The following is a 14289-nucleotide window of genomic DNA, read 5'->3' as shown; positions in this document are numbered from 1 at the left end:
GGCCGGTGCCCGGTGCGCGATGCGGGCGGGCGGGGAGGCGCCGCACCAGGTGCTGGGCCGGCTGCGGTTCCTGCTGCAGTGCAGCGAGTGCTTCCGCCGCGCCCGGGCGCTGCCCGCCGCGCTCTGCTACGTGCCCAAGGAGGTGCAGTACAAGATCTGCAAGGACCCCGCGGCCGCCGCCGCCGCCGCCGCCGCCCGCAGCCTCCTGAGCGTGTGGGACAGCCCGGGGCCGGCGCGGGGCGGGAAGCGGGCGGCGCGGGCCACCATCGAGGTGCGGAAGGGCGGCTGCCTCCGCGCCACCGGCGAGGAGTACTGCAACGGCGCCGGGCTCTGGGTCAAGCTCAGCAAGGTAACGCGGGGGCGGCAGCCCGCGGAGGGCCTGGCCCGGCCCGGCCCGGCCCCGTCTGACCGCCCGCTGTCCCCGCAGGAGCAGCTGGAGGAGTACCGGAGCGGCTGCGATCTAGAGGAGGGCTGGGTGCTGGTGTGCAAACACGCCGACGGCGGGGACCGGCTGGTGCCCGTGGAGTCCACGGAGCGGATCCAGCGGCAGCAGCAGCTCTTCGGGGTTGACTACAAACCCGTCATCAGGTGCGGGGCCGCCACGATGCCCCGCTGGGTCCCCGGGAAGAGGGAGGTGCTCACCCGGGACCAGCTGTCTAGGGGCTCGGGACGCTGCCCCTCGGCCCTTCCTGCTCTGGGCTGGGGAGCCCCAGTCCGTTTGGACATGTTCCATGGAAATGAGGCAAGAAGGATGCCGGATGTGGAGTGAACTGGGTTTGGCTAGGGCACTGTGCTTGTCACCTGCCCAGCTGGGTGTGGAAGGATGGAAAGAAAAGTGTGACAGTTGAGGCTGGAGGTGATGGAGCACGGTGGGGCTTTAAACCCTAACCTTCCCCCTAAAGCTACTCCCTTTTTCCTCTTGGAATTTTCTCACTCCCTCCACTTCTCTGTGCTGTTTCAGATGGGAGCAGGTGGTGGATCTGACGTACTCCCTGCGCCTCGGAGCAAAGCCCAGGCCCATGGAGCAGGATGAGGCTGCAGTAGAGAAGCTTCGGTATGAACCGTTTCTCAACTTCTGCTTGCCGGGGCACAAGGTGCTGTCTCTCCCTGGCTGCTCAGACAGCTGTCTCCTGCAGACGGGGTTGGGGGGAAAGGGAGGAAGACAGGCAGTGGAGAACAGCTCTGTGCATCACAGTCCTGTCCTAGATAAGCCTGCAAAAGGCAGGAAATGGGGCAAGACAAGGCAAGTGGGATGCAGACCTCCCTTTTTTGACCCATAAGCCTGGCTTCCTCTGGCTCTGCAGACCCAGTAATCCTTTCTCCCTGGTAGGTTTGTGCCCCCAACGTGGACTTACGAATGTGATGAAGACCTAGTGCATTTCCTGTATGACCACATTGGGAAGGAAGATGAGAACTTGGGCAGCGTTAAGCAGTACGTGGACAGCATCGATGTCTCGTCCTACACGGTGGGTTAAAGGGACAAGGCTGCACTGGCCCAGCTGTGCCATGGGGCTGTGGAGCGTGGAGCTTGCTGTGCTGCTCTGGACTGGGCTATGTTTGAGGATGTGGCGGAGAAGCCTGGAGAGCATCATGCAGCATGTTGTGTAATGTGCCCCTGGAGGGACAGTGGTTTGAGAAGCCAATGCTAATATTAGTTGCTAAGCTGATTTTAGGGAGAGATTGTTATTTTGTGCTGTGTGTGTGAGACCCCAGAGCACTTCAGAGGTCCAGTGCCAGTGTCCTGTGTACTCCCTTTGTCTACCCACAGCCAGGCTAAGGGAACAGGCCAGTGTGATGCCCCCAGCACTAAGATTCATGACAAAAGTAACTGCTAAAGGGAAGTTAATCCCACGCCCATCTGATCTTCCTTTCATTCACTGCCCTCTTCCAGGAGGACTTCAATGTGTCATGCTTGACCGACAGCCGCGCTGACACGTACTGGGAGAGTGATGGGTCCCAGGGCCAGCACTGGGTGCGGCTCAACATGAAGAAAGGCACCATTGTCAAGTGAGTCATCTCTGCTCTGCACACTGGCTTGTGACTGGGGCAAGTTCTGTGATTCCCTCTCTCTGACTGAGTCTGTCGTGGCCCAAATATGCCATGCACTCCCAGTCCCTCAGCCTTTACCCTGGCTCTGGGTTTGAAGGGGTCTTGGCATTGTCGCAAGTACCTGGGGATCAGAGCACCAGCTGCATGTACTTGGTAACAGTGTGGCCAGGCAATGAAGGGGAACAGCAATGGGTGTTCAGATGCGGTTGACTCCTCCTCATGTCCTGCTTCCCTTCGCAGGAAGCTGCTGCTGACAGTGGATTCCAACGATGAGAACTTCACACCCCAGCGGGTCGCTGTGTACGGGGGCGAGGGAGACAATCTGAAGAAACTGAACGACGTCTGCATTGAGGAGTGAGTGGATGGAGGTACACAGGTTAGCGCGGCCCTTGCAGGGGCTGGAGGTGCTGAACACTCCAACCCTAAGCAGCCATGCGGCCCCAGCCAGGCTCTCTGAGCTGTGGGTTCGCTCTGCCTACAACAGCAGACAGCACAGTCTTCAGTGCTCTCCCGATTTAATTGTGGGGCACATCAGAATCATGTCACCTGGACCTGTGTCACCAGCAGGTTCAGGCATTCAGCTGTATTGTAGGCAACTGGGTCTGGGTTCCTGCCACAGGCTCCCATTTCAAAAGATGGAAACCCTCTTCCCTTACAAGCACCCAAGTGGATTTTGACAGGATGGGCGAGAGAACAGCCTTTCAGCCTTCATCTGTGCTGTGTTTGCAGCAGCTACATTGGGGATGTGTGCATCCTTGAGGACATGACAACACACCTGCCTGTCATCGAGATCCGGATTGTGGAGTGCAGAGGTAGGGCTGGCTGCAGTGGCCACATCCATAATGCACCTGTGTGATACTGTAGTTAAAGAGTTTGTTCTGTGACTTCTTGTCATTGTGAGACATTTCTGATGAGATGCAAAAGAACCAAGGGAAACTCCAGGGAGATCTGATCTTTTGGAAGTTCTCAGCTTTCATCCTTTCTCTGCCTTCAATTATTTAGTTTTTTTATTTTCCTGTAAATGCCTCACTTCTTTACAGAGAAATTTCAGGCTTTCCGTGCCCAGCCCCAGAGCTGGTGGAGCTGGTCACATTCCTAATGCTTCTGTCTGTAGGCCTGCCGTGCTGAAAGGCTTATTTTCTCTTGGTCATATCATCCATGGTCTTCCTTGGCAGATGATGGGATTGACGTTCGTATCCGAGGCATCAAAATCAAATCCTCCCGGCAGAGGGACTTGGGGCTCAGTGCTGACATGTTCCAGCTGCCCAATTTGGTGCGCTACCCTCGCCTGGAAGGGACTGACCCTGACCTGCTGTACCGGCGGGCTGTGCTCATTCAAAGGTACTGTGTGGAGGGCAGCAGACAGGTGGGGTGGAATTGCCTGCAGGGGTTGGTGCCATCTCCAGCATGCACGTGGCTGGATGCTGTGAAGTTGTGTGGTTCCCTTTGGGACAGACATTCTGGACGCTGGAGAAAATAGCAGAATCATTTGGGAGCAAAGAGGGCTCTCTGGGGTAGCTCCCCTACGCTTTCAGAGGAGTTTTGCAGCTCAAGTTCAGTGAGTGCCTTGTGTGTTGCAAGCACAGCACATCTGTGCAGTGTAGGGGCATGTACATGCAGAGTCCCTTGTAAGGGGGTGCAAGATTCACTGCAGTGCCCAGGGAGTGGAAATTTAGTACCAAAGGCTGTGTGATGTAAAAAACTACACTGGGTTTGGTTTGGATGAGTTGTTATTTTTCTGCTTGTGCCCAGGGGCTGCCTGGTCTGGAATAGACTTGTGCAGATCCCTGTTCCTCCTGTGTTGCAATACCTTCTTTGGGATTTAGGTTCATCAAGCTCCTGGACAGTGTCCTGCATCACTTGGTGCCAGCTTGGGACCACACTGTTGGCACGTTCAGCAAACTCAAGGTGAGCAGGGTGTCTTGCTGGGGCCTCAGTCTGGCAGGGTGGCTGTGCTTGGGCTGTGTCAAGGGAGGCAGCCAGTGCTTGTTGCCTGTAAAGCAGCTCAAGGGGAATACCTGGCTGAGCTCAGTTCATTAATGCTGTGAAAAGTGATACTGTTTAGAGGTCAGTTTTGCTGCTAAACCGGGGATGTGGACGCATGTAGCTACGGGGTAACAAGAAGAATCAAACCAGAACATTTCACCCTCCAAAACACTTGGACCTTAGCAGCCCTGGGCACGTGAGCTGGACAAATCTCCCCTACAAGATCTCAGCCCAGGACACTCTGTTCCTGCACTTTCTGCCAGCAGCTTTGAGTTGGCTGTGTCCAAACTGCAAGGCTTTTACCAGTAACTCATTTCTGGCTTTAATAAGCTTTTGCTTTCCATCTTTCTCATAATGCTGAGTTTGTCCCTCCAATTGTCTGTTTTCCTTACATTCTCTCCAAGAATACATATGCTGGACATTACTGGGATAGCTCCATTCTGTGTGTTTCCAGGCCAACTCAACATAGAACCCAAACCATTTGAGGATTCTTGTTTGCTTAGAGGAGCTGGCTTTGATTACAAATAGGAGGGGTAGTAAGACCAATTTTCTGGTGGGAGTGAAGGTAAAAGAGAGTCTATGCAATACTGGGGGCTGAGCATCAGATGACAGCTGACGGATTGAGGACTGAGCTTGATGTCTCCCTAAAGCCAGAATGCAGAATCTTTCAGAGGCAGAGGGGGAGCGAATACTGCCAAGGAGAATGTGTCTGGGTGGGAATGCAGCAGCCCTGGGAAAGGGAGAGACCCGGAGGTGTGGTGTCTACAGTAGGAAGTAGGTGACATGTTTTGTACATATCTGTTGGCAGCACATCAAGCAGTTCCTGCTGCTGTCCAAGAAGCGCACAGCCCTCATCACGCAGTGCCTGAAGGACTCGGAGACCAGCAAGCCCAATTTCATGCCTCGGCTCTACATTAACCGACGCCTGGCTATGGAGCACCGAGACAACCCTGCCCTGGACCCCAGCTGCAAGAACGCTGTCTTCACCCAGGTACTGTCCCTCCTGGAAGGGTCCCTGCTGCTCTGGGGAGAGTGGGGCATCCCAGAAGGAAAATGATCCACATAAAGGTGGGTGGAAGGGGCAGCTTGGAGCTGGAGATACCTAGAACCCTCAAGGCCTCTTCACGTGACTCTTAGGCTCTATAATTACATGTGCTGATGATCCCATATCCAGGAATAACATCTAGGAGGTATTTGGGATCTCTGAGTTGAAATCTCTACTGTCCTGGATGCTCTCTGTGGCATGTTGTTAATGCAGCATGTAACAGTCTTATTACACTAAAAGGGCAGCAAAGAATTCTTATGTGACAACAGTTGTGCAGCTGCATACAGTCCCGTGTCATGGTTTTACAGCAGTGCTGATCTTCCTGTGCTCATTCTCCCCCCGCCTCCAAAGGATCCAGTGCTCTGTGTGTGCACAAACAGCCCAGACTGCTGTGAAATTTAATGTGTTCTATGCACCTCTGAGGCCTAAAGCTCCATACAGTGGGGCACTGTAATTTGTGCTCCCTTTCCAAAAATGAAGGGTTTCTAGACCATTTAGAGACCAGCTTCAGTCAGTATTTGATGGTTTTGGGCAAACCAGACTTCTTCCAATTTCCTGCCTCCACCTGGCATCAGTTCCTCTGGAGAAGGGATACCAGCCTTGATCCTCTGCTTGCTGCAGGTATATGAAGGCCTGAAACCCTCAGACAAGTTTGAAAAGCCTCTAGATTATAGGTAAGTGGTGTCTGGGTGAGAGGGGGCATCATGCAGTGCTGGGAGCTGTGTCCTCTGTCACAGCAGGGTGTTTGGGGAGCCTTTGTGTGTCCTGTGCTTTGGAGAGGTTTTGCTAGGACAGGACCCAGCTCAGCCATGGGATGAGGGCCTATTCCCCAGGGTGTCACCTCCCTACTTAGGATACAGCTGTCTCTGGAGATTGAGATCTTGTACTATCCTAAACCCAGGCTGCTCCACCCTAGTCCCCTGGTGTTTCTGCTGTGCCTGCTGCTTCCCCAGCACCTCCTTGGCTCTGAGTAGCAGCTCAGGCGATGCTGGCTCTCTGCAGGTGGCCGTTGCGGTACGACCAGTGGTGGGAGTGCAAGTTCATCGCAGAGGGCATCATCGACCAAGGTAGGGACTGCACGGGGCAACTTTGGAGCAGGCAGGGGTTGATGGGCTGGCTGTTCTCTAGGGGCTTCTGTTTGTTCCCAGTGTTACTGCCCATGGAGCAGAGAGGGAAGGCAGGTTGCCTTGTCAAGCTGCTCTCAGCCATATCCTAGTTGCTGCTTGCTGGAATGGGGATCAGACCTCCATTAGTCACTAACAGCAGCTTTACCAGTGCCAATGCTCCTTCTGACTGTCCTCCCCACGCCAGGCAGGGATGTTATTTCTCCTGTTTTATTTCCTCCGGTTCCATAAGGCTCTGGCAGGAGCCTTCTGCTAAACCCAGGACCAGGTTGGACCAGGAAGGATTCTTCATCTTTGCTCCATAACTGAGAGTCAGCATATGGGGAGTTCACATCACTAAAAATATCCTTCTCTTGGGGTTGCAGGTGGTGGTTTTCGAGACAGCCTGGCGGACATGTCGGAGGAACTGTGCCCCAGCTCGACGGACACCCCTGTGCCTTTGCCCTTCTTTGTGCGCACGTCCAACCAGGTGCCATGGGTTGGGATATTTGGGACAGACCCTTCTGGGCCGGGTAGTGCAGTGTTGTCCCTGTCCCCTTGCATGCCAGGGACATACCTGCTTCCATACCTGCTTCTGCTGGTCACAAGCTTTTCTTTGTGAAGGGTTGGGTAAATTGTTTTGTGGCATCTCCTTTTAGAATATGCCAACAAGTGCCTGGATACTGACTGGTCTCTCACTGGGAATGTTGTCAAGGAGGATGGGGAGTTAGCCTGCTTCTGCTGTGAGAAGTACCCAAAGGCACGGCAGGAATGGTCTGTGGTGTTTCATGCTGTGCTCAAATCATGACTTGGAGTTTTGCCTCCCACATCTGTAGGGTAACGGCACTGGAGAAGCCAGGGACATGTATGTCCCTAACCCCTCCTGTAAAGACTTCCCAAAGTATGAGTGGATTGGGCAGATCATGGGAGCAGCTCTGAGGGGCAAGGAGTTTCTGGTAAGCTTTCAACACCATCCCTGCGAGGAGATTTGCCGCAAAAGGAGTTGTTAGCCCCTTCCTGCAGCCTGTCTGACAGGAGCATGGAAAAGCTGTGTCAGACTCTGGGACAAAAGGTGTTTGGCAGGGTTTAGGGCTGAGGGATTTGGGGGATGCTGCTGAGAGCTTGGGAGACAGTGACTCTGCTTAGCTATGATGAACTCTGCATGTGGACAGGGGGAACAGGGAAGCTGCTTTGTGTCTCATTTTTGTCCTATGTCCTTCTTTGGGGATGTCTCATTTTCACACAGACTCAGCAAAATCTCTCTTCTCCTTCAGGTCCTGGCTCTTCCTGGTTTTGTATGGAAACAGTTAACAGGGGAGGAGGTCAGCTGGAGCAAAGACTTCCCTGCTGTGGACTCTATGTTGGTGAGAGGCACAGCCTCCCAGTTCCTATCCTATTCCTTGTAGCACTCAGCAGTGTGCTGATTTGTGTCCCTGTCCTTATGTGCTTGCTCCCTCCTGTGATTTGTCAAAGAAACACACACAGCAAAGGGCAACTCTTTAGCTATAGGGTGCATCTAATGCTCATATAGAGATGCAGCCTATAGAGATGCTGACTGCTGCTTTAAGCATGCAGTGGCCCAGGGTCTAGGGCAGCGTATCCCATGCTGTGTCACTGTCACTTTTCTGGGAAGGGGGGAGATGGGGACCTGGGCATCTCTCTGACAAGCACTTATTTGGGGCTTGGGCAGGTGAAGCTCCTAGAGATGATGGAAGTCATGGACAAAGACACCTTTGAGTTCAAATTTGGGAACGAGCTGACCTACACGACAGTGCTGAGCGACCAGCGCGCGGTGGAGCTGATCCCCAACGGCAGCAACACTGTGGTGCGCTACGAGGACCGTAGGGAGTTCATCCGCCTGGTGCAGAAGGCGCGGCTGGAGGAGAGCAAGGAGCAGGTAATGCTGTCCCATAGTGTTGGTGTCATCATCAGTTCCCAGAGACACCCCCCTAGTCTGCTTCTGGTAAAATGCATCACGGTTGGTGTCCCTGTGCTCGCTAGTGCAATGGTAGCCAACCCTTTTGGTGAGGTCCTGGAGCCGATGGAGTTGTTCAGGGGCAGAGTGGCTTGTAGCAGCGTGGGTGATACGGGTTTTTATTCCCAGCTCTGACACAGGCTTCCTAAATGAACTGGGATGCATCCCTCTGGGGTTCTGTCCCCTTCTTCAGGTTCCTTGGAGCATTTGCTGAGCAGTCACATGGCTTGCATCCAGTAGAGTCCCTAGGCTCAGCCATGAGTCAGGGAAATAGGCAGGACATGCTGCTTACCTGCCCTGTCTCCTTTTCAGATCATGGCCATGCAGGCTGGGCTGCTGAAGGTGGTGCCCCAAGCTGTTCTTGACCTCCTTACGTGGCAGGAACTGGAAAAAAAGGTCTGTGGAGACCCTGAAGTCACAGTTGATGCCCTGAAGAAACTCAGTAAGTGAAGGGCTCTGCTGAAAATTCTTTTCCTGAAAACAAGACTGTCTTCTGTCTGTGCTGGGACAAGGAGAGATGTGGGAGGCCAGTGTTAGTCTTTATTGCAGTGACAGTGTGGGCCTGTGTGCTTCCTGGCTTTAGCTGGGTACTGGTGGGGGCAAGGGTGTCTGTTGACTCCATGCTGGGCCTCAGAATAGAAGCTGGGGCATCCCTACACTGCCAGTATCTGAGCTCCTGTGGAGCTGATGTGTGGATCTGGCTGATCCACAGGGATCTGACTGCATGTCCTTGCACCTTGGCTTTATGTGCTCACCCCTGTGGGCACCCAGAGGTTTCTTCCTGTGCTGGCAAAAAAGGAGGAGCTGGGATCTTAATGAACACCTTTTCTGTATCCTTTCTGCCAGCCCGGTTTGAGGACTTTGAGCCACAGGACACCCGTGTTCAGTACTTCTGGGAAGCACTCAACAACTTCACCAACGGTGAGCGCTTTGCTCTGTCCCTGCACATCTCATGCCATGACAGCTCCTGTGTGCTGGCTGGGAATTGGGAGGGTGAAACCAACCCTCACTGCTGTCTGGGCAACAGCTGGGAGCCAAGGAGAGCAAGCAGCTGGGCTGAAGGAACTGCTTGCTATCACTGGGGATACCTGGAAGCAGCTGTACATCCCTCTAGGGTTTGCTGATACCTTTGCTTTTCCTTCACAGAGGATCGCAGCCGCTTCCTCAGATTTGTCACTGGCAGAAGCCGCCTTCCAGCACGGATCTACATCTATCCAGACAAGATGGGGTGAGTCCATTCTTCTGTAGGCTGCAGAGCTGACAGATCCCACACCAAAGGGGTGTGTGATCTCGTCTCCAGTGCCTCACTGGCCTGCTGGTACTAACCAGTTTGTCACCATCTCCCCAAGCTCTGAGACAACAGATGCTTTGCCGGAGTCATCCACCTGCTCCAGCACTCTCTTCTTGCCCAACTATCCCACGTAAGTTTTGGTGCTTCCCTGTGTCTGGGAGACTGTGTGTCTGGGCTCTCTTCTAAACCTTGGTGCTGACCCATAGGGCCACCCTTACGTCTCCTGCCTGTCCCATGTGGCTGTTGAGATTCTGTCTGTGAGCAGCTGGTGAACGTCTTGTCCTCCCAGCTGGCAAATGCAGCAATGGAAACTCCTCCTCATCTTTATTTTTTGTCCCCTTCTGCCATCCCTAGAGCCAAGGTGTGTGAAGAGAAGTTGCGCTATGCTGCCTATAACTGTGTGGCCATTGACACAGATGTGAGTCCATGGGAGGAGTGATGTTGCAGCCTGACCCAGCAGCATGGACAGTCATTCAAAAAAAACTGTGCAGTGGGAAGAGCTCCCTTGTTTTTCCAGGATGTGTATATATAATAAACATCTAGGTGAAACTTGGCTCACAGAGTGGTTATGGCCAATGGAAATGAGATCTTTCATCTGTGATTAGAAAAAGGGGTGGGCTGGTGGCAGGTGCTGCAGGGGTGCCTTTGGCCACCAGGTGTCATGACAGACCTGCACAGCAGGACTGTGGGTGCTTCCGAATGGACTCTCGTGCTGTTACATCACACAGAATCCAAGTTCTGTGACCACCCGTGGTTCTTTGCACCCCTTGCACAGCAGTGACTGCTGAGGGACCTGCTCCCCCACAGGAGGTGGAAACTATTTCCCTTTTCCTCTGACTTTCAGTTCTGCATCCAACATGCTAGTGGCTTGGCAGCTCTTCCTCCCAGGCTTTTTGAGCCTTGATTTTTCCCCTAAAAGCCAGTATTAACACTAATCCATTCGAGTTCTCATGGAGATGTGCAGGCACGGCCAAACTCTCCCTCACAGATGGCAGGGATTAGAGCACTAGCCGGCGGGGCAGTACCAGGCTCTGCTCTTTGCTGAGGGAAGGGAGGTGTGTATTTCAGGGCTAGTCAATGCCTAGCACTGTGAGCTACCAGTTGTTAGTCCACGTTTATACCCCCAGCTCCATCCTCAGCCTGTGTGGTCTGTTGGACCACCACGGCTAAGAGCCACAGAGTCACCGGGGCTGCACAGGAGTGGGGCTGATGCTGTGAGTTAAGATTATTCCTGTGTTTAATGCTTCATGGCTTTTTCTCATCTTTTGAAGGAGTCTGTCATCCAGAAGTCACTTCCATTTGTAAGTGAAGTCCTTCCCTTCACCAGTTTCCTTTGAAATTGCTGTAGTCCCAGATCTGCCGAGGGGGGTTGTGCTGAAAGCGATGTAGGACCAGGAGGGAGCGTGTGCTGCCACCTCCCGCATCGTGGTGAGTGGAGGGAGCACAGGGTGAATGGGGAAGCTGTTTCTGCAGTCCTTGCCTGCAGCAGGGCCTTCCATGCTCAGCTGGGTGAGTGTGAATCCTGTGGGCTTTTTTTTTTAAGTCCTAGACTCATCTCAGAATTGATATCTCTGGCTTTGTGGCTGATTCCAGCCACCAGCATGGACGGGAGCAGAGCCAGTGCAGCACCTTTCAGTGCTCGTGACTGAGTCTCTTCCTAGGGTGTCTGTTTTAAATAGGCATGAGCAAGCTGGTGAAAGGACTTTGATCTGCTGGCTTGGCCTCAGTCAGGAGTGTTGGGGAAGGAGACTGCAGCAGCAAGCTGGGGCTTGAAATGAGCCATCCTAGATCTGAAAGGGACTGACATTTGGGTGGAATCAATCCTGCTTTTTCCAGCCTTGCCCACTTATCTCTAAGGCAGATCACCAGGAAGTCACATTATTTTCTGAGCAGAACTAGAAGCAGCAATAAAAATTTACTCCTCTCTGGTGCTTTATTGCTGGGCAGGGTAGGGTTAGTTGATAAGTGGCTCAAGGCAGGATGGATAAGGCCCTAGTCTTTGGTGAAGGGTGAGCTGATGTTACCTATGGGAATGGGCAGGTTAGGATCCAGCTAGGGCTGTGTGGGATGACCAGCTGTTGGGGAGCAGGCATCTCTGGCTCCACTACCCTTGGAAGCAGCTGCAGCTGATGGAGGGTAACTGAGGTAATTATGGAGGTGTACCCTTATTTCCTGCTACTGAGAAGAGTGCTGCCCAAGGGCTTGCTGGAGCTCTAGGGAAAGAATCTAGCTGGTAACAGGGATTTCTGTTTAAAAAATACCCTGACCCTAGCAGAAAGGTTGGTATGAGATGGTCTGGGTTTAGTCCCTACAAGCATACTGAGAAAAACTGCACTGGCTGTAGTGTTGTACCAGGGTGGGGAGACCTGTGAAAGCCCTTCCAGTAAGAGGAAGAGCCCATCACAGCACTGAGGTCTCAGGTGAGGTTGTTTCATAACGTGTTTAGAGGGTTTGGACAAACCTGGCTGCTGAGGAAGGATGCCAGGATAACCCACAGATCATGCTGTTGAGTTTGCTGCGCAAAGGTGAGCTGGGAAGGGGGAGCTGGTAACTGGTCTGGATCTCCTCTGCATGGTCCTCCCTCATCTCTGGTGTTTTAAAGACAATCACAAATTGAATTTCTGCTGTGACAGCCCAGTGAATTGTGGAAAAGGTCAGCCTGGCCCAACTCTGGCCAGTCTCAGGGGCCCCAGGTTGGTGTTATTTCAGTGCTGGGTCACATCTCTAATCTCTAAAGCTGTGGGTAGGAACTGTCTCCCACCATGTCCAATGTCTCCCACAAGTCAAGTGCCCATGCCCTGGACTTCTTCTGGATGTGGCCCAGGGTGAGGGAGCCCTCTTGGGCACCAGGAACTAGAGGCTGTGAGTCTTCACCCCATCAACCAGTCTCAAGTGGGTGGAGATCAATTTTCAAGCCAGTGCCATCCTGAGCAAGGTGCCGGTGCCCCTGTGCTGCTGAGGAGTATCTGTGTGCCAGAGCTGCAGCTCTGCAGGGTGCGTAGGGATGAGCTGGGGGAGGGCCTGATGCCATCAGGATTGTCATAGAATAGTTTCAGATGATTAATGACACCCATGTAGTCTAGCTGTTCTTGTTATTCCACTAATACCCCAGAGTATGACAAAATGTAGTTTGTCAGTAGTAGTAGTTTGAGAGGTTCTGTCTGTTCCTACCTCATGTAGGATCTAAAATAAAATTAACAAACTAATTGCTGCTGACCTTTCTGGTGATTGGTGTGGTCTGGCTGGGGCTCCTGTGTCCTTCTGTGGATGTGACACTCAGGGACATGGTTTAGTGATGAACATGGCAGAGCTGGGTTTATGGTCGGACTCAAAGAGCTTTAGAGCTGTTGAGTTTTTCCCACCTAAATGATTCCGTGATTCTAAACAGCAATGGAGACTGGTGTCATGAGAGGCAGCTGGAGGTGAAGCGGAAACTGGCCCTGTGATCCCCTTTGCACACAAAGTGATGTCATGGAAGTGACTCAGACTATTAATTGACTCAACCCTTTGCAGCAGCTCTGCAACCAGTGCTACAGAGTGATGTGGCTGCAGAGGGGGAGGGCATGGGGCTTTCCCGGCTGTGGTAACTGCAGGCAGGAGCAAGGCAGAAGTCTGCATTTCCCTTGCACTGTGGTTCAGGGCACTTTGCTCCTGGCAAGGCGGGTGCCCAATGCTGCACTGAGGCAGAGTCACGCCTGTTCAATAGATAACGCTGCGGGGGTGACAGCTGTCGGATCGGTTTGCACTGTGCCTTTGCAGTCAGGGATGGAACTGGACTCTGACCTGCCAGGAGAGCAGTCCGGCACCAGAGGGGTGCAGGGACCTTTGAGCTCTGCCAGGCTGGTTGTTTCATGATCCTTAAACGCAGCCTTTTGTGCCCAACCTGAAGAAATTAAGGTAGCGTGGGGTGGAGTTGAGTTGCTCTCTGCCACCGCCCTGCCGTGGTATGTAACAGGCAGGTGTGACATGGGGTGACACACTGCCAGCGTTCTGGGGTGGTTGGGTGCTGCTGGGTGTCACAGCATTGCTCCTGCTGCCAGGGTGCCACTGCTGGCTGGGGTAAAGCTGTTTATCCTCCCCAGCTGATGTTTGGAGCATCCCAACTGGTGTCCGGCCTGCCTGGGGCAGGAATATGTCCCCCGGGAGCTGGTTCTCCCCCTAGCAGGATACCTGCTCCCCTCTTTTCCCTATCCAGGCTGGAGAAGTAGCCATGTGCCCTGACACCACAGGGACCCCTTCTTTGCTTGTGGAGATGCAGTGACAGAAGATGTTGAAAGCCTGGAGGAAACAGAGTCCTAAGCCTCAGGGTGAGGGGATGCCTGTGACCTGAGTCAGCTCCTGACGAAGACTGAGGGACTGGGGTGGGCGTAACGCAGTCACAACTTGGCAAAGGGAGGATAGCGGAGGCCCCAGGGCTGGAGAACGGGGGGATGGCGGCGCGGGACGGATGAAGAAGGGCTGGGGCGTGCCGGGGCACACGGGCGGAGCGGCGCCCGCCCGGGGAGGAGGCGGCGGCCGGGCACCGAGGGCTGCCCGAGGCGGGGCGGCCCCTGAGGGAGGCGGGCGCGGCGGCACCGCCGGAGGAGAACCGGCCCCGCGGGCGCTCCGGGGCGAGCAGCGCCGGCCGCAGTCGGGTCCGCCCGGGGCGCAGCGGAGCGGGGCTCGGCCGGTGCCCGGTGCGCGATGCGGGCGGGCGGGGAGGCGCCGCACCAGGTGCTGGGCCGGCTGCGGTTCCTGCTGCAGTGCAGCGAGTGCTTCCGCCGCGCCCGGGCGCTGCCCGCCGCGCTCTGCTACGTGCCCAAGGAGGTGCAGTACAAGATCTGCAAGGACCCCGCGGCCG

The 14289-nt window shown here is 54.2% G+C and overlaps 2 protein-coding genes across 3 annotated transcripts in view; both read left to right on the top strand.

Moving 5' to 3' along the window:
- Positions 1 to 7: 7 nt before the first annotated feature.
- Positions 8 to 10002, top strand: LOC114061972 (E3 ubiquitin-protein ligase HECTD3-like). Of its 2 annotated transcripts, XM_027892947.1 has the most exons (21): positions 20 to 349; positions 428 to 588; positions 962 to 1054; positions 1331 to 1466; positions 1892 to 2007; positions 2290 to 2403; positions 2779 to 2861; positions 3225 to 3390; positions 3876 to 3957; positions 4844 to 5026; positions 5702 to 5754; positions 6083 to 6147; positions 6570 to 6673; positions 7020 to 7139; positions 7458 to 7547; positions 7874 to 8080; positions 8471 to 8600; positions 9005 to 9079; positions 9305 to 9386; positions 9508 to 9579; positions 9804 to 10002. In XM_027892947.1, exons 1-21 carry the CDS (start codon positions 20 to 22, stop codon positions 9886 to 9888), a joined length of 2547 nt encoding a protein of 848 aa, XP_027748748.1. In that variant the 3' UTR covers positions 9889 to 10002. The 2 variants fall into 2 exon arrangements, with proteins under 2 accessions (XP_027748742.1, XP_027748748.1); XM_027892941.1 differs by having other exon boundaries at positions 8 to 588.
- Positions 10003 to 14048: 4046 nt separating this feature from the next.
- LOC114061984 (E3 ubiquitin-protein ligase HECTD3-like) overlaps positions 14049 to 14289 on the top strand; it is an 8835-nt gene continuing 8594 nt past the window's right edge. Inside the window, exon 1 of the mRNA XM_027892960.1 lies at positions 14049 to 14288. Within this exon, the coding sequence (XP_027748761.1) occupies positions 14133 to 14288 (156 nt within the window). The 5' untranslated portion in view covers positions 14049 to 14132. The remainder of the gene's footprint in view (position 14289) is intronic.

Source organism: Empidonax traillii, unplaced genomic scaffold (genome assembly GCF_003031625.1).
Source record: "Empidonax traillii isolate 1590-97213 ecotype Southwest subspecies unplaced genomic scaffold, ASM303162v1 scaffold15:size5535645, whole genome shotgun sequence".
Lineage (NCBI taxonomy): Eukaryota > Metazoa > Chordata > Aves > Passeriformes > Tyrannidae > Empidonax > Empidonax traillii.
The sequence above is the reverse complement of the archived record's forward strand: the minus strand, read 5'-3'. Positions and strand labels throughout refer to the sequence as shown.